This window comes from Corvus cornix, chromosome 2 (assembly GCF_000738735.6).
Source record: "Corvus cornix cornix isolate S_Up_H32 chromosome 2, ASM73873v5, whole genome shotgun sequence".
NCBI classification, from domain to species: Eukaryota; Metazoa; Chordata; class Aves; order Passeriformes; family Corvidae; genus Corvus; species Corvus cornix.
This window is the reverse complement of record NC_046333.1, coordinates 64494130-64513693: the sequence shown is the minus strand read 5'-3', so window position 1 is coordinate 64513693 and position 19564 is coordinate 64494130. Positions and strand designations below refer to the sequence as shown.

The 19564-nt window shown below is 40.0% G+C and overlaps 1 protein-coding gene across 1 annotated transcript in view; it reads left to right on the top strand.

Moving 5' to 3' along the window:
- Positions 1-19564, top strand: part of NUP153 (nucleoporin 153) — a 43793-nt gene that overhangs the window by 3462 nt on the left and 20767 nt on the right. The window contains 7 exon segments of the mRNA XM_039550186.1: positions 12907-13123; positions 15351-15599; positions 16807-16946; positions 17029-17157; positions 18904-19020; positions 19148-19192; positions 19289-19342. Coding sequence (XP_039406120.1) covers positions 12907-13123; positions 15351-15599; positions 16807-16946; positions 17029-17157; positions 18904-19020; positions 19148-19192; positions 19289-19342 — 951 coding nt within the window.

The window sequence follows — 19564 nt, the reverse complement described above, 5'->3', positions numbered from 1 at the left end:
TATTAAACTGCTTCTTGAAGAGCATCTGTATGTTCCTATTGTTAATTTTGTGTTTAATTTTGCGCTTTCATGTGCATGTGTGTGCACATGCTGGTTTAGTTTGGAGCAGTGCCATTCTCATCCGCGTAACAGATTTCAGAGATTTTAAGTGTGACTTGAGGGAGAAGAGAACAAAATAACTTTTCTTGGTAATTTTTTAACTTGATAATTAACCATTCAAAGGAAAGAGTCAGAGCACTTTGATTATAATGTAGATGTCCAAATCCAAAGATGTTTTCCTTGATGAAACTAGTTTAAGTTTCTGCATGTGTTGTAGTTGATCTTGTGCTGATGTAGTTAGGACGTTACCTGGCAAAGGGGACCACAAGGCCACTGAAAGCCACTTTCATTGATCCTGTTCCTGAAAGTCTCTCTGGATTTGTGAGTTGCATCAAGTCCCTTGAGATATCTTATAAGGTTTTTCCCAGAGGGCCTAGCTACAGGATCGGGAACTTAAAACTGTATGCAGCAGTATCTAAAGTATTACACTGTTACCTGCTGGTGTCTTGAAGGTAGGCCTTGCTTGGTGGTGTCTGCAGGCAGTGGGCAGAAGGGATCTTACAAACCACCAGGTTTATTTTGTGAGGAGATTTTTATACTTTGGTACTAAAGAGTTTCTAGAGTAGCATATTGAGTAGTGTAACCTAGGTAATGTTTCATAAACCTTAAGCAGGAAAATACTAAGTAAAAAATCTTTATTAAGAGTGTCCATATGGACTTACACAAATACAGTTTTACTGTTTTGATTCCTGTCAACAGATTTGCACCTTGAAGCACACTTAGGTCGTTGTACTTGTATGCAACTCTGCTTGATTTGGTTTAGTAGTAAGCTAGTACATTGAGCTAAAACAAATAGATTTGAAGAAATGTTTAATGTGTATTTAAAGATTTTTTTTAAAAGGCAACCCAGGACAATGGACTAACAGTCAACATCAGAAGTTTTGTCTGTGTCCCAGCAATATGATACTGTATTAGCAAAACAGATGTTTAAATTTGGTACTTGGCTTTCTACTGCTGCTGTAAACAAAAATGTATCCTAATTGGGAAGAACTTGTAAAACTGAGATATTGACAGTTTCCTCTCATTTAGGCTAACAGTACTGTACACTGGTACAAATTGTAGATGATGACTGCTATAGCATTTCATTAATATTCTGGGGTTTGTTTCACAGTGTTGTCGACAGTCTTGGAGGCTGTGGAGTGTTGGAGAAAAACAATATTAGTGAGTGGTATCTTAGGAGAAGAAAAAAGCAGATGAAATAATTGACTGTGTTAGCTGGGGCATTGCAAATTGTCTTCGGTTGCTGGCAGTACATCACTTCCTCTGAGTTATTTATTCCTCCAGTCAGTAATTAGAACCAGTTCTTGCTCCCCTGCCATGGACAAACTGAGCTGCTGCTGATTCTAACAACTGCGGCAGGACAGAGTTCAGAATCTCTTTTGCACACGCAAAAATGTTTGAGCAAAGGTATTCCAGATTGGTGCAGGTGGTGGGCTGCCATAGCATCATGTGATGAAATTGTAACACACTGGGATGACTGGCTCAGTGTTCATGGGGCAAACGGTGGATGTTGTTTACCTGGACTTTAGCAGTGCCTGCAGCATGGTCTCCCATGTGATCCCTGTTGTCCACTTGGCGAAATATGGACTTGTAAGGTGGACCATAAAGTGACTGGAAAATTAGCAGGACGATTGACCTTAAAGGTTTGTGACCAGCAGTACAGAGATCCAGTGGCAGCCAATTGCTAACAAGAGCTCTCAGAGGTTGATATTGAGGCTGATGCTGTTACATGTCTTTATCAACTACCTGGGATGAAGGAATGGCATGAATCCTCACCAATTTCCCAGATAATACCAAAGCTTGGGGAACTTCAGCCCTGTTGTATAATGAAGAATAGGGCTGCCATGGAAGAAACTTGACAGAAATGGGCTGTCAGGAACCTCATGACTTTTAATAAAGGCAAATGTGAAGTCCTTCATCTGGGACAAAACAACCCCACCTACCTGCTGGACAGCAAACTAATGTGAGTCAGCAGCACGCTCTTGAGGTAAAGAAGGCCAGCTGCATACTGAGAGGTTAGTAAGTATGTGGGAAGGGTGTTAAGGGAGTTGTTTTTTCCCCTACATGCAGCACTTCTAGCACTACATCTGGAGTGTTGTGTCCAGTTTTGGCCTGTCCAGTTAAAAAAAAAAAAAAAAGACAAAAACATATTGGAGTGAGTCTGGTTGAGAGTAACCAAAATGATGATGGGAGCAGAGGCCCATGGCTGAGAGAAATGGGTGCGTTCAGATTAAGAGCAGCAAATACCTAATAAGACTATAGAGAAGGTATAGCAAGGCTCTTCCAGGAGATTAATAGCAACACAAAGAGACAATGGACTCAAGATGTAAAAATGGAAATTCTGATTTCATATTAGGAAAAATCTTTTAACTGTGAGGCTAGTCAGCGTGTTGGAGGAACTGCCCAGAGAGGTCTCAAAACCCAGGTGGACTCAGCTGTGTATGACTTGCTGATTTCGGCCATTCTCTGAGCAGGAGATCGTAGTAGGTGACCTCTGGGCTGCCCTGCAGCCTCTGTGTGTGTATGGTTCTGTCAGAGCTGCTGCAACTGGACCACAGAGCACACACAGGCATGGTTTCAGCATAAATGTCACTGTTACTCTAGGTTGGTTATCCTTTTGTTGGTCCATCCTCTAATTCTGTCTTCAGGGTTGTGCTGTCTCTTGAGGGAGGAAATAATGCCTCCATCTCACTGTGTTGCAGTTTTTTCAGAGAAAATTGCGAGCTTGCCCTCAAAAAGAGAGTAGCTAAGAGGCTTTTTTTCTATGGTTGCTGTTTTGCAGACCAGTTTTTTAAAATGTCCTCTGTCTTTCTTAGTGGTAGGTCATGATTTTTCTGCTATTAAGTTGTAAAAAATCTTGGGTTTTTTGCTTTTTAATGTTTTGTGTAATCAATTTAGTATTTATTGTGCTGCACTTGGCTTGGTGCAACCCCGAGTATCAGTGCAAGCTGGGGCATGAGTAGACTGAGAGCAGCTCTGCCAGGGACTTGGGGTTGCTGATGGACGAGAGGCTGGATATGAGTTGGCGATGCACACTTCCAGAAATCCAGACCTATTCTGGGCTGCATCCAAAGCAGTGTGGCCAGCAGGTCGAGGGAGGGGATTCTGCCTCTCCACTCCTCTCTGGTGAGGCCCCACCTGGAGTATTGCATCCAGCTCTGTTGGACTGAGGCCAGAGATGGGCCTCAAGAATTGTCAGGGGGCAGGAGCACCTGTCCCGTGAGGACAGGCTGTGAGAGAGTTAGGGCTGTTTATCCTGGAGAAGAGAAGGTTCTAGGAAGATGTTATGGTCACCTTTGAGTACATAAAGGGGACTTAGACTCCTTTAGCTGAAGGAGGGTTGATTCACGTTGGATGTAAGGAAGAATTTTTTAAAAAGAGGATGGTGATACTTTGGGACAGGTTGCCTGAAGAGGTGGTTGAAGTTCTGTTCCTGAAAACATTCAAGGTCAGGTTGGATGGGGTTCTGATCGACCTGATCTAGTTGATGGTGTCCCTGCTCATTGCAGGGAAGTTTGGACGAGATGACCTCTAAAGGTCCCTTCCAACCCAAAACATTCTATGAATCTATGCATGTTGCACTTAAGTATAGGATCTTTGGGTGAGTGTGGCTTAGTTGAGACTACTGTGGTTTTTTCAATTAAACATAAGTTCATCTTTATATTCCCATTTGCTGGGATGAAATGTGTGTGCTAACACAGGTGCACCAACATGTATTGAGTCCTACAGCTGTGAATAGCACACATAGTTTGCGAATCCCTGTGCCAGTAGAAAGTTTTCTTTCTCCTTGCTAAGGCTGCTTAATATTTTCTCAGTGGTTCTGCTCTTGGAAAAAGTTGTGTGAGAGTGTCTTGGGGAGCTGGCTGACTTTGCTTTTAGTTATGACTGTATTTTGAATCAAATGTTTTTGAAGTAGGTATGTCTCAAGACTCCTTCCCTTATTAGAGCTCAAGGCCTGGCAACCTCCTAGACTGAAGTAAACGAAGCAAAGAGCTGAACTGTTTAGTTGTCATTTTCTTTGAGGCTGGATTACAGAGAGGCACTGAAATATTTACAGTAACGAGATACAAAATTGATGAGACTGTAATACAGGTGTATTTGTAATTAAAATCATCCTAAGCTAAACAGATGAAAACAAGGTTTAAAGTGATTTAAATGTAGCTGTGTTTGGGAATTGCTGTGATGCAACCAGATACATATTAAATTTATTTATAACAGCGTTCTAATGCCAGCCTTTATTAAACTTACTTTACAGAGTTGTAGAATATATACAGATTTGTAGATGCCATTACCTTCAGTCACTAAAAAAATAATCTCTATGTGCAATGGCAATTTTTCATGTTGCTGGTGAGAGAACAGTGTTTGAAGATACTGGTTATATGTTTGTGAGATGCTCTTGGTTCTGTCAGTTGCAGTGTGATGAAAAAATATGGGCAGAAAGACACTGCTGCCCCTCACAACTGAAGATTACTGCCCTGCAGCAGAGCTGAGGCTGCCTGAGCTTTATAGTTTTAGAATATTACCTTAAAATGTCAAATTATGTAACAATACCCCTTGCTGCTGCAGCTAAAGCAACTGTATCCAAGGGTCATTATTTTGGTTTCTCTTAGGCGTCAATTCTTACATTTTAAAATCTAGTCAGGAAGTGTATGCACCAGGGTTAGATGTGTCCAAATTTGAAGTAATTGCAGGTTATGCTGGTTTAGATGAATTGTGAGGCTTAACTTTTATATGCTGCACAATGTCTGTAGGAAGTAGGAAGGCTTTGAGTTTTGCTGAAGTACCAAATTATCACAGAGTAACTAAATGTGATTATTTGGTTACTTGATTTTAATTTACTGGTTCAAATTTGTGAGTTAGATAACATACTGAATGTGCAACAGGATTGGCTGTACATTTTGCAAAATGACTAGCATGTGGTATTGTCAGCTTAGTTTGTAGATCAACATGGACAGAAAAGATATTTCAAAGGGACCATGTGAATATTTTACTGGTTTTTGCTAATACTGCATTATATTTTAAAATTTAATTCCAGTATTCTGGTTTGAAGACTGTTTTCCAAAGTGTCAGGAGTGAGATTTTGTTGCATAAGTACTTAATTTTGTGAATATGCTTCAAACCTTCAAGCCTTGTCCTCACTAGGAGGCACTGGACACGGGGATAGACGTCAGCAAGCTGTGAGTTGACCTCAGATGGCATTTAACTGTTGTTTCAGGAGTTGTTGCAGAATTTGTGCTGCCCGTTTTTGTGTTTTAAATATGTAGCTTATCCTCACCACTATGTGCCATAGATTAGCCTGTGATACCATGCTTTGTGAGTGCATTTAGGCAAAATGGCATTGAAAATGTTTAACTGTTTGCTGGGAGCTTAGTACACTGTAGCAGGTAGAAAATCTGTAGTTTGGGGTATGATGTATTGATAGCCCTTGTATGCATAAACTTTTTGGCTGTAAATGCAGGAAGAGGAAGACTTTCCCATTATCAGTTATGTTTGGTGATGTCGAAATACTGTAATGAATTGGGTCTTACTGTATATAGAATACCTGTAAATAAGATAAACAATTTTATGCCTAAGTAGTGTATTTAAATCCTAAATATAAAATGTGTGTTATACATTACTAAATCTGATAACGTGTGCTAATGGACTTGTAAAGACCATTTGGTGCCATGAGAAATGTACTTCTCGATCATTGTAGTTTTGAAATTCTTGTCCATGTAGTTATGTTGGAAATAAAAGTAAAAATAATAAGTTTAGACTATAGGGTTTCCTTATAGGGAAGATATTCTGAGCAGCATTTCAATTAATATAATTCTAGATACTGCTTATGAAACTTAGCTGGAGACACACTGTGGTAGCTAAGTTGCGGCAGTCTTTCAATTAAAAAATATTAACTACTTGGAGTTCCTTCTTAAATTGGGAAAGAAAGAACTTTAAAAATGCTTGTAAAGTTCTAAGGGAAAATAGTCTCATGAATCTTAAACTTTTTGGTTTTGATGCTGATAGATTTCTATCTCAAAGTGTAAAACTGAATGTAATTTACAGCACACATTGCTGATCGCTGCTGATGGTTAACTAGTGCTTAATGTAGTGCTTCCTGAAAGAAAGAAAGAAAATTACCTTGTACTTCATGGTGCCTTTTGTAATGTTGTCACTGTGTCAACTGAAGGTGTGGACAAAACTTGAGATAAAACCATGCAGTGTCACAAGGATTTAACCTAGTGGGTTAGGCACTGATTTATCTCTCAGAGCATATACTGGTGTTTTGCTCTCAGTTGTAAGTGATAGTGATGTGTACAGATGTGCAAATAGTGCCAGAAAATACCTGAATTTCCCTGGAACTTTTATTCTAAAGCTAACTAGACTAAGGAAAATAAGGCTCACTTCAAGCAATAAGAAAGAAATACACTGGCATCAGGTAATACAGTCCCTTCTTCATGACTTTCAGAAATAAATCTGAACTAGTCCATTTGCCTTAAATAAAAGTGTTGTTTTTCAAATGTTACATAATTAATAGCATTCCTGAAACATATTGTTCGTATTAAGTCATAAGTGTTATTGTCTTTTTTCTATATGAAATATCAAACTCTGCTGTCCTACATCCAAATTGAAGCCACTCCCTAAATAGCAAAAGCAGAGTTAGTCTAAGCCAGTCTAAGTCTGCTGCTGCAAGAGGCAATCATGCAATGTTTCCATTTCTATTCCTGCTTTTGCATGAGCATTAATGCAGGCATATGGTAAGGTGCACCAGCAACCTGATGCCCCTGAGGGGTAGTCCTCACTATCAGTCTATAGACAGATTTTTGGTTGGATCTATTTAATAGAGCCTTGATACAGTTTGTCATTTGGTTGCTTATATGTGCTAGTGGAAGCACGAGGGAAGGGTGAGTTGAAGAGGAGAAAGGGACAGTGTCTTTAAAGACAGTATGGACACAGGATGGTTGAAAGAAGGGAGAATTTTCTTTCGTGTTCCTCTGGTCCTGGCTGCCTGATCGTGCTTTCTCTCAGGCCAGTTCTGGTGCACTGAGCCAGTTCAACTCATTAGCCCAGCAGAGAAACACGTACTTTTTGCCAGATTAATGAATTCAGCTAGTATGGAGAGTAGCCTGCTATGTGCCAGAGCTGGCATAAGCTGACTGTGGGGGATGGAGGGCAAGAAAATTCTTTTTTGGTGTTTGGAAGTGGTTACATTGATCTGCTCTATCTCATTGAACATCACTATTAAGGGCAGGTTTTCTTTTTGAGGACTTACTGATTCATATGTTCTAATAACTTTAACTTTGAAATTGGAAGCAAAGTCTCTGAGAGGCAAGAATTTGATGCTTTTCAGATGTATGTGTACAGTGAAGTAGAAATTAGCTCTTTTATCCAGTTACGTATTTTGCATCTCTGACAAATTTCTGTAGGTGTATGACGGTTAAATAATTTTTATATGATTTTTTTCATACTTAAACCTTCTGGACTGAAACAAACTCAATTACAAAATGGGTGCTTTCGAGTAATGTGTCACTGCTGAGTATTCCTGCCAGCACTGTCCCCACCCTGTGCTGTGTGAAAGACCCTTACAAGCTGGAACAACTGTCCTATTCTGTAAATATTTTTGGCCAAGAAATAGTCTGCTTTTAAGTTTGGAATTCAAACTGTGACCATAAACTACTGTTTTTTCTTTCTTTATATAAATCCTTTGAAGAAATGGTATTTTAAAGTAGTAAATTACGACACCTGTTTGTTAACTGATATTTCTCTCTACATATCTTTTGCTTAGTGTTGCAGCCAGTATGGGTTTATGAAAGGCAGGTCCTTCTTGACCAATCTGATCTCCTTCTGTGATAGAGTTACCCACCACCTGGTGGATGAGGGAAGAGCTCTGGATGTTGGATGTCATCTGCCTAGAATTTAGTAAAGCCTTTGGCACCATTTCCCGTGGCATTCTCCTGGGGAAACTGGCTTCCCATGGTGTGAATGGGTGTGATCTTTGCTGCGTAAAAACTGGATGGACGGCCAGGCCCAGAGAGTGGTGGTGAATGGGGTTGCATCCAGCCGGTGACCAGTCAAATAGTGTTTGCCAGTGCTCAGTGTTGGGGCCAGTCCTATTTAACGTCTTCATCAATGACCTGGACAAGGGTATCAATTGCACCCTAAGCCAGTTTGCAGATGACACCAAGTTGGGCAGGAGCATTGATCTTCTGGAGGACAGGAGAGCTCTAGAGAGGGTCTAGAAAGGCTGGATAGATGGGCTGAGGCCAGTTGCATGAGGTTCAGTAAGATGAAGTGCAGAGCCCTGAACTTGGGTTGCAACAATCCCCTGCAGAGCTGCTGGCTGGGGTGTAAGGGTGGCTGGAAAGCTGCTCAGTGGAAAAGGACCTGGTGGTGCTGGTCAACAGTGGCTGAACAGGAGCCCATCTGTGCCCAGGTGGCCAAGAAGGCCAGTGGCATACTGGCCTGGATCAGCAATAGTGTGGCCAGCAGGACCAGGGTAGTGATTGTCCCCCTGTACTGGTGAGGCCATGACTGGAATTCTGTGTTCAGATTTGGGCCACTAACTACAAGGAAGACACTCAGGTACTGGACTGTGTCCAGAGAAGGGCAACAGAGCTGGCACTTGAGGACATGGTTTAATGGTGAACATGATGATAGTGCTGGGTTAGCAGTTGGACTTGATGATCTTAAAGGTGTTTTCCAACCTTAATGATTCTATGACCTCATGAGAAAAGGCTTCGGACCCTCCAAGGAAGGATTTAAGTCTTCAAGACAGGACTTTGGGCCCTGGAAATGGGCTTTTGGATGTGAGAAAGAGAGTTTGAACTCTGAGGTTGGGTTTTCATGGGTTTTGGGCCCTACAAGGATGCTTCAATACCACAAATGAAGGCTTTCCCCCCCTATAAATGGGTCTTGGGAGTCATAGAGGAAGGCTTTGAGCCCATTAGATTGAAGGCTGAATCCTAAATAGGAGGCTTTGATTCCTGAGATGGAGGCTTTGGAAACAGGGTTTGGGCCTGAAGATGTGCCTTTGTACTCTATAAAGAAGACTTTGAATTCTACAGGTGAAGCTTTGGACCTTCCAAATCAGACTTTGGGCCTTCAAAATAGTGTTCTGGGCCCTTCAGGTGAGTCTTGAGACCTAAGGAGCAGGGCTTGAAACTTAGAAATGAGTGTTTGTGCCCAAACAAGGAGGGTTTGGACTCCTGGGTAGCAGTTGGACACAGTGATCTAAGAGGTCTTTTCCAGCCTTAATAGTTCAGTGATTCCATGATGTTAAGCCAGTGTGCCTTGGAGTAGCTGTTACTGTAGTTACTGTTGCTATGATGTTTGTATACATAGACTTAGATAGACCTAGCAGGGCTGCAGACACTTGAGATGATGCACAGATTTTGAAAAACTGTTTTAAATACCTATTCATAAGCTACTGGGTCTTTCCAGTGGGTTTTCATTTTTCTCAGCTTTCCTGCTGGTATTTTTTGGGATGAGTGCATCTGAGGTGCAAAGATAGCAGTTGGTACTGACAGCAGCTGAAACCTCTGAAATCAGTCAGTTAAGGAGTAAAACATGTTCACTGAATAAAACACTGCAGTCACACAGTTGGGATTGCCCCACTACGTCTTCTGCCCTTTCATGATATTAAGTTTGGTGCTTGTGTGGCCTGTAGAAATGAGAAGTTATGAACATTAAACTGCATGCCAGTGCCACTTCCTCTGCTCCCAACCTGAGACTGGGAACTAGAACAGTTTTTGTGCAGTAGCGTGTTCAGAGTAGCTGTAGTGAATGAAGCTCTTCTGGAAGGGACTGGTTCATAATTGTGGCATGAGGAGATCGGGATCTGAGCAGTTTTCTGGAGAATAAGCCTACTAGAGTTGTCTGCTGTGTCTTTTGTATTTAATCTGAAGATCTGTTGGCATCGATGAGATGTGCAGTATCCTTGTAAGCCTTCTAGAAGGATTAATGATTCCTGTGTGGGGAGATGGGATGAGCAAAATGCAGAGCTGGTGACACAGAAGTAGTAGAGGGAGAGTGCTCTGCTGCTGACAGAGTTGGCTTGTTTGCATGTGCAGAGAGAGGGAAAGGGTGTTCAAATGCATATGCTGAAGTTGAAGAATAAGAAAACTACAAGTTATGGTAAGATTGAAATGTCAGCTTCAAAGACAGCGGAAGGTGTGACATTTCGCTGAAATGTTGTGGCAAGAACAAGGCATGTGCATGTTCAAATGTGTGGTTGGTCAGTGGTACCTTAACTACTCGACGTGATCAGGAATCCAACCATAGAGCTTTACTGATTGGCTTTCAGCTCTGATGGGCAGGTAAGAGATGATGGAAGGAAATTTTATTTTGTTGTTGTTGTCTGTGTGTATTTGAATAGGCATACCTGGGGTGTGTGGTGTATTTTTAGGGGGAAGGTGTTTGTTTTTCTAGCGGGATCCTTGTGTGATGATGGCTCATTCATAATGCTTGCATAGTTCTTTTACAGTGCCTTTAATATTTTGCAGATGGAAAATGTAGGTGCCTTTACATGTATTTTGCTTTCTCTTTCTTTGTCACTAAGCCAGCATTATTCTGGAGTATAAAACTGTGCTCCTTATCTACCACTGTGCCTAAGCCAGATGGAACAGGCCATTAGTACTTGGTACAGTATGGCTGTGCTGAGTTCTAGCTCATGCATTGGTTTGGGAAGTTACCCTGTGCTACCCAGCTTGGAATGCTGATTATGTGGAGAATGGAAAGGCTGCCATTTGCAGGAAAGGGTCAAACCAGTCTGGTGTCAGATATGGATGGTAAAATGTCATCTTGGTTAATGACTAGTCTAGCTACATTCTCCAGTTACTCATTTGGTTTACTAATGATTGGGTGTTTAGTCTTCTGGATGCCTATGACTTCTTTCATATTGAGTCTCAGGCAGCTTTCAGTCCTGGGAGGATTTCCTCAGCAAGAGAATCATACTGGCACCTGTTTTATGGCCAGTAATGTCTTATTCTCTAATGGAGAGACTCTAGCAATAGTGAATGTAGTAATGCCTAGCTTTTTGGAAAGAGCATTGCCTTGAATGCAGTTTGTGTCCTGACCATTTGCTTATTTTGGCAAATTTTTGACTCCTCTGAGTTCCTGATATGCTTTTAGTCATAGCAGCAAAATATTCACTCCCCTAAAGGGGGACAGTGTGTCATAAGTAAAGGTGAAAATGAGGGGCTGGGAACAGACTGCCCTTTGCTGGTGCCGGGCACTGAACTGCTTGTGAGCTCTGGTGTTGCACAGTTTTTGTTGTTGGAATGCTGAGGCTTAGTATTTATGTAGAATAGCAGCAACACTAAGCATGGCATATTAGTGTGCATCTTAGTGTGGTGATTGTGATAGATGTGGTTTTTATGCTGTATTCTGTCTGGTTTAAGCTGTCCCTAGCTAGTTATTCTTTGTGCAAGTAAAAGATTAAATTACAGTTCATTATGAAAAATGTCAAATTGTAAATTAAGATGACTTTCTTTCTGTGAAAAGACTTTTGTTTTCTACCTTCCCTTTCTCCTCTTTGCCAGGCCCCCTTCTAACTCCAGATTCAAGGGTGTCCTGTAAGTTGGTGTTTGTGTTACTGTGTATGAAAGATGTGAATGACAGATACGGGCTTTTTCTTTCATATGTGCTGATTTTTTTAAGACAGTTGAATACAACAGGGTTCTTGTTTCAGAGTTGTTTACTAGACTAACTACTACATGTTCAAAGAATATTCTCAATTTTCTACACATGAATAATAATTTTTATAAAATTTTGTTGCCTAAACCCAGAAAAATACCGAAGTACCTTGATGCATGTGTTAGGAACTGGCAATGAAGTTCAAAAAAATCTTTTTAAACTCTTGTTGCTTTTCAGTTTCCAAAGCATTGAAATTGTGGAGGTAGCTTTGCCGCTTGCTTCCAGCTTGCAGGGGTTAGCAGCTGGTTCTGTGGCTGCAGCCAGTGTAAGAGGGGCAGCTCCATGTTGCAAGCAGTCTGCTGTGCAGGGTTGAGATTGACAGGAAGGCGTGTTGAAATTTTGAGGATGTGATGGGGGGCAAGTGACTGCCTGAAACAAAATGTTAAATAAATATTTCTTACCAGAATGTAAGCATTACAAATAATTGGTAAATGTCAAAATGGAAATGCCTGGTATATATTCAGTAACTGCTGAATATTAAGGTTTGGAAATACAAAACTTTAACATACCACGAAATGAAATTTGATCAAATTGAATATATTTAACAGTCCTTTAGTGAGGAGTCTGTTGTTCAACTCCAGCTGTTTCTTCCGAGATCCTTTCAGGATACCCTCGCTGTTCAGAGCATAGTAGTGGGGTTTTTGATACACATTGTTCCTTCAGTTCAGCATTAGGAAAAGAAATATTTAAGTTCACTGATTTTAGTAGCTATTACTGCTCATCACTATTGCTGTAGATAATTGCTGAGTTTCTGGGTTTGATGGTTTTTCAAGTGAAGGTGTTAAAAGGAAAAGTCCTGAAAAAACAGTATGTACATCAGGAGTTATTTAGAAATTGAATTTCTTGATCAGCTTGTGACTTGACAAGCCTTTGGTGAACTTCAGCTGTAGTTTCAGAATCTGGAAGTTTTGCCAAGGTCACTGGGAAGTGCAGAAACTGATGGGTTAGTAGTAAATCAATGTTAGGTGCGCACTTTTGTCATTCATGTTCCAGAAGTATGGGTATTCTTTGTCAAGGATCCACCACCTTTTAATCTTACTCATCTGAATATTGCTGTCTAATGTCTGTCTTCGAGGTCTGTGCAAAGTTGCATCCCAGAATATGCTGCTGACTGTGTTCCTGTATTTTTCTTTCAAGCTGGGGCTCATTAGCAGAGTGACCGAATCAGTGAAAAACATCGTGCCGGGATGGTTGCAGAAGTATTTCAATAAAAGGGAAGATAAATGTGTAGATACGAATGAATCGGCAAACGAGGAAGAGAATCCAGTAAATTATCACCATGATTATGCAAATGAAGATGCCTTGGTAATTGATGGGAGAATCACGCCTGAATCAGCAAGAATTAATTTAGAAGGTATGTGAAATATCATTTAGTATTCTGACCATCTGTATTTATTCACAGATTTCTAGTTTTGAATCTTCATTTCCAGGGGAGGCTAGAAGGAGCATTTGGACAGAAAGAAAGCAAACAACAAAAAACCCCACAACACCCAAACCAAAACGACCAACCAATCAAAAACCCCAACCAAAAACAGCCCCACACAAAGCAAAATCAAAGTAAAAAACCTCAGCAACTCAGTTTTTAGAACTGGCTCAGCTTCAAAGTTTAAACATAATTTCAAAATATACTGGAAGTTGACTTACAGGCCCTGGAAGTCATGAGTTAACTTCAGGTAGTCAACTAGCCAAGTGCAAAATACTGCTAACATTCATTTGTGAGTGTGTTGGGTTATGTTTTCTTTTTAAAGGATCTGGAATGAAAGTTTATCTAATTGCCTGAGGTAGTAGAAACATTAATTTGTTTTGTTGTCCTCAAAAGACCAGATGCTAGAATGCCAGAGGAAAATTCCCTCATGTGTCCTGATTATTTTTCTTTTCTTTTCCTTTGGGCTTCTTCAATCAATTTATTACATTTCCTTGTTAGTTTAGTGGAGATCTGGGGAACTTTATTTATGATGTTATTCTTTTTGAAATATTTTGTAACATTAAGGTGTGGCATTGCTTGGGGTCTTTGAAAACCATTTGGATCCTTGGCAAAGAAATTTATAACCCTTTTACCATATTAAAATTAATCTGTGGTTTATATCTATGCTTCTCACTGTTTCTGTAGTACTTTGTGAATTTGTATATGCTCTCATTTGAGTTTCTCTTAAATTAGCAGTTTTGGGACCTCAGTTTTTAATTAGGTGAGAAATTTTGTCTGAACACGTACATAACCATCTGTGTGGACAGTCAGTTGCTTCTGTTGTTGGCAGAATGAAAAATAATGAGGAAATACCTTTGTCACCAATGTCATCTAATTGTAAATAAAGAGCTTTACTGCTCTCTGTGTAGCTGTAGCTTGAGAATAAGTTTGTATAAAGGAATAGAGAAGGTTTTCATGAATGAGTAATCTGTGTTGGCTTTCCTAAAGAATTGTGTGAAAGGACCTTTCAGTGAGAACAGCTGCACGGCAAACTTTCTAGCTCCAAGAAATCAGGAGCAGATGGGACACCCTAGAACGTCAGTAGCTTGTGTTGCAGTTCGTGGATATTGTAGTCTAATCTTTCTAGCTGTAGTTAATAATAATATTTTTTATTATTACTGGTATTTTTATTTTAGAAAGCCTGTTTCTTTGGCTCTGAGGCACCAATTTGCTAGAGCCTGTATTCTTTGCTTGGCCAGCCTTTGGTCTCATAATGCTTTCTTTCATCTCGAACAAGACAGTCCTAAAATCTACCAGTGCTTTGGAGAATTAATTGCTAGTACTGCTGTGCTTATGAAGATTGAAGTGGCTAGTTTAAGCTTCAGTGCAAATGTCAGGATGGTAGTGTCTCAAAGTTAAGTTCACACCCAGAAATCCCGGGAGGGACTGTAGACATACGGATATCAGGCAAGATGGCCATTAATAGCTGTTCCGTTCATGTGGCGAGTTGGAGCTGTGAGGCCACCATTTGCAGGACACTGGCAATGTTTACAGACCCTTTTCATGAGGAAAAAATGCCCATCTTACAACTGAGGCCATGTTGCTTACTTGTCCTTTGTGCCAAAATCTCAAAAACTAATAGATAGGAGGTAATTTGCCTGTAGCATGACCTGATATGATAGAATTTGGAAGGGAGGATGATGACACCAGAACAAATAAACCCCCCCAGAATCTCTGCAAATACACGTTTTCATGCTACATAATCATACTAACATCGTCTTTTTTACAAGATGATAAAAACTGCAGAGTTGTCTGTAACTTGTCAGGTAACCTCAAATTTTGGAAAGCTTATTGCAAGCATTATCTGGAGGAGAAGGAATTTATAGATGTTTGATTTAGTGAAAGACACAGTTTAAGCGCTTGAGCACAGGGTCAGAATTTGGTATTGTAAAATCCCATCAAGTACTTCTTAATGTGACATCAATGCTTAGTATTGCAAGCAGTGTTGCTGTTGTAATCAGACAGATGAAACCCTATCTGGGTGAGGAAGTTAAATTCAGCTTCTCTATTTTTGTGCTTAGAACTTGGCAATAAGCGTGGCTGTTGATAGAAAACAGGTTTTGGCTTCTGTGAGCTTGTCTACAGGGAAGCTGATTGTTTCGCTGTATTTGTTTAGAACCATCCACAAGCAGGTCTGCACTGAACTTCTCAGATGTGTTAACAAGGCCCTCTCTTCACCGGAGCCATTTGAACTGCACTGTGTTGGATTCCACAGTCCCACACTGTCAGCCCTCCACATCATCTTCACTTGGCATCGGCAGTCCTGGGCTGTCCCTCGTAAAGGAAATAAAAGATTCTACCTCTCAGCATGATGACGATAACATCTCAACAACCAGTGGCTTCTCCTCTAGAGCATCTGATAAAGGTAACTTGTTCTCTAATTGATTTGCTTGATAACATGAAGTACTTTGTATTCTTCAATATTCCACATTGCTTTAGTAAGTAAATAGGCAGGAGAATTCTTAGTAGGAGAATGTGAGCTCTGGATGTTAGAATTCAATTTAATTTTTAGTATTTTAGAAGTATGTAATCCTGTCACCTTTTAAATATAACCATGCTTGGAATGCATTTTTGAGTCCCTGATATTCTAAAGAGTCAGTGCTGATAAATACAATTTTAGCTCGATTATCTGTAAATCTTGAATGGGGATAATAGGAGATGAAGATGACTTGCTGTAGCTTGATAGCTAGGTTGATTGCCTAGAAGGAGGAGTGACTCAGAATATCTCGCTCACAGCTGGTTAAATGTGGATAAATACGGTTGACAAATCAAACCACAAGATATTCTCATATTTTTTTTTTACCAGGAGTCAATGAAGCAACTATTTTGATTGAACAAGTTTGGGCTGCTTCTTTTTTGCTGTTCTTGGTAGAGGTCAATACTTACTTTGTTTTTTGTCTCACCAAGAAAGAGCAAACAGCAAGTTTGCAGATTTTTCTAGGCCCCCCATATGAATGGTGATGGAGGCATGTTCAGCCAGTTCTCTGGAGACCACAGGCTGACAGTTCAGCGTAGGTGTTGCCAGGGTGTGTCAATATAACCTGAGTTTGCTAGAACTTTCTGGTGTGTCTCCATAAAACATATGGAAAATAGGTGGTTAACTCTGTAAATTCAGCTTTTGGGTAATTTTTCAAGTTTATGACCTGGTCAGTTTTGTCCTATGCTGGTTTCCAACCCTCTACCGTCATAGGAAAAACTTTGTATCATTAGAGATGCACCAGTGTTTATGCAGTTCCTTTATTTTACCATGAAAGAAGAAAAAAAGAAATTGTGTTGTATTGGAAATGTGCTATTAGCTTGTGAATACTTCTGAAAGATGACTGAAAGGTCATGTATTCGCAGTTCTGTGAACAGATTTTAGGTTCAGAGTTGGTACTTGGGTTTCATACCGTATGTGAAATTAATCTGTTTGAAGAGCTCTGAAGGTTAGACTGTCAGAGAAATGAGTGTTAAGGGACTTTTCCATTCTGTAAGATGTTTTGGTAGAGAACTCTGGAAGTCTGTGTGATGTTTAACACTATATTTCTCTATGTGCACAAGGCATTTACATACAGCATTTGTCCTTTTGGCAGATATCACAGTTTCAAAAAATACTTCAGCACCACTGCTCTGGACCCCAGAGGCTGAAAGATCTCATTCCGTCTCACAGCATCCTGCATCTAGCTCTAAAAAACCTGCATTCAATTTATCTGCTTTTGGATCTCCCTCTCCTGTAAGTACTGCACAGTATTAATTTTAGTCAAGTTGAATGTGTAGCCATTTTACTAACCACTTACCATAATACGTTTCTGTAGTCACTTGGAAACACTTCTGTCTTTAAGACAAGACAGCTTGGGGATTCTCCGTTTTACCCTGGAAAGACTTCTTATGGTGGTGCAGCTGCAGCAGCAAGGCAGACAAAAGTGCAGATTTCTGCTTACCAGGTATGAGAATAGTAGTGCAGCGTCGGGGAGAACATAATGGAAATACAGAAGGGGGAGCTTGGCCAAAAAAGCTGTGAGCAGGGAGCTTAACTTGAAAAATGTGGCAACAGTTCCTATCTTGCCCACTCAGCTTACAATTTTTGTTTAAGTTCTTGTGTAACCCTTCATGTAGAAATGCTTATCATAAAGCACGAGAATGACAGTAGCATCTTAGTTTCTTGTAGTAGGGGTTTCCTGTGTTATGTCTTCCAAAAATTTCCATTTTCTGCCGTGGTCTGCCTCTGACTGTATTATGGTAAAATAACATGTAAATAATTCCAATGACGGCATAACTTTGAAAACTGTGTTAATAGCAGCAAAAGTTACTTGCCTGATACTTGCTTGTAGATCTTACACGAGCGTGCCTCCACTCAAACTATGAATATATTGTGCATTTTTTAATACAGTAGTATACAGAAGGCAACTTTGCTTCTCCTTTGCACTTCTGTTACTGAGTGGGAGGCAGGCGGTCCTATATGCTATATCAAGATAAACAATAAGGTGCCCTCTATTTTACTGTCATTCACATAGCTCTTGAGAAGAGGTGCTTGTTCCCAAGTGTTCTTTGTGGTTTAAATGAACCAGCAAATTAAAAATCCTGATTACTCTCAGTAGCTAGAGTTGAATCTAAAAGCAAGTCAGTAAAATCTGATTTGGTTCTAATTTATTTAAATTAAAATGCCCTTTATTAAAAAAAGTCAAAAGGAACTTTAAGGAACTGAAAATAAGTTTGCTGGACCTATTTTGGCAGTCTGTTTCTGCTCTGGAACAAGGGAATTTACAATTTCCTGATTCAGGGAAACCTTGAAACTTGTGGGTTTTCCTGACTTGGTGTTTGAGTCAAACTTCAGAATATTTAAAACTTCTGTAAGCTAGAAGTCCTCTTTGGTCAGCTATTTTTATTTTTTTACAAAAATTGTGGATTATGTTGAAAAGAGAAAGCAAATACTAGACTTTTAAAGGAGAGACAAGCTTGTTTGTTAATGTGTACAGCGAGTCTCACTTGCATGTTCTATGTGTTGTGTGATCTGCTTCCTGTCTTCACTTAGCCATGTGGGAAGCACGGTGTGGTTACATGGGAGGTTTAACATAGTTTTTTATAAAAAAAGGTCATGCTGAAGTTTTTTTTAATTATGTTAAGTCGTGGTACAACATTTACTTTTCCAGTGTATTATGTTTAGATCTGGTGCAGTTCAAATCAGATCTGTATCTTTCTAAACAGAGTAAGAAGACCTACAGTCAGCTGTAATCTTGGGGGAAGGGAGGAAATAATAGAAGTAGAACTAGAAATTCCTGATGATGATTGTATACTCTGGTTTTAAGATGTCACGCTTACACCATCATGAAACTCCAAGATCTGTTTTGCTACTGAAAGTACTTTACACAAGTCTTTGCTTCAGTTCTGTTTTCCTAATCACTGCTTCAGAGACCCTACAAACCTAACATCATCCATTTTTTGACCTTCTACATTTAAGGATTTCTTTTGTTACTTTATCCCATGTTCAAGATATGCAGGGCCCCACTTAAACTTCTGTGAAGTCAGTGGAGTATATCTTTCTTCTTCATGGCTTGAATGTTCAGTGAGTGCGTTTTTCTCTGTCATTACGAGAGTATTGGCTGTATCATCAGTGTAGCCCTAGGGCATAAAATATACACGTGTAAAACTCATAATCCAGCATCATAACTTTGGCAATGCTAATTTTTCAGCCACCGATAAAAAGACAGATGAAAGCTAAACAAGCAAATGTGCAATCCTATGGTGTGACAAGTTCCACAGCGCGGCGCATCTTGCAGACATTGGAGAAGATGTCAAGCCCTTTGGCGGTAAATGGCGCTCCTTTTAACGTTTTATTCCATGTGTTTGAAAAACACAGTAAATGTGCCAGTATAGGATGAAGATGTTACTTAATGTCATGTCCGGTTTAATTTATTGCACCTGTTTTTTCAACAGGATGCTAAAAGGATTCCATCTTCTGTTTCTAGTCCACTGTCTTCTGTAAGTTGATCACAAACCCCCTGTGTTTTTGTTGGATGGAACCCTCTCATAGGAGAAAAACCATCCTCTAATATTTCGGCCTTTTCCCCCTGTTAGCCTGTGGACAGGAGTGTGCTGAATGTGACTAGCTTCCAATCCAGACAAAACCAGGTAAGAACCAGTAACATGTTAAGCTGTGATAGGTAACTTTCTCTGCTTTACAGCTCTTAAAAGAAATGTCACAAACCTCAATGACAGCATGCACATGAATTCAAGTCAATATTAGCCTTATGTGAGTTATAGCTGCCTTGGCTGCGTGGAAATCGCTAAAAATGTCTTTTTTATCCACACTAGATGAAGGACTGTGAAGATTACTCAGGTGGAGAATTATAT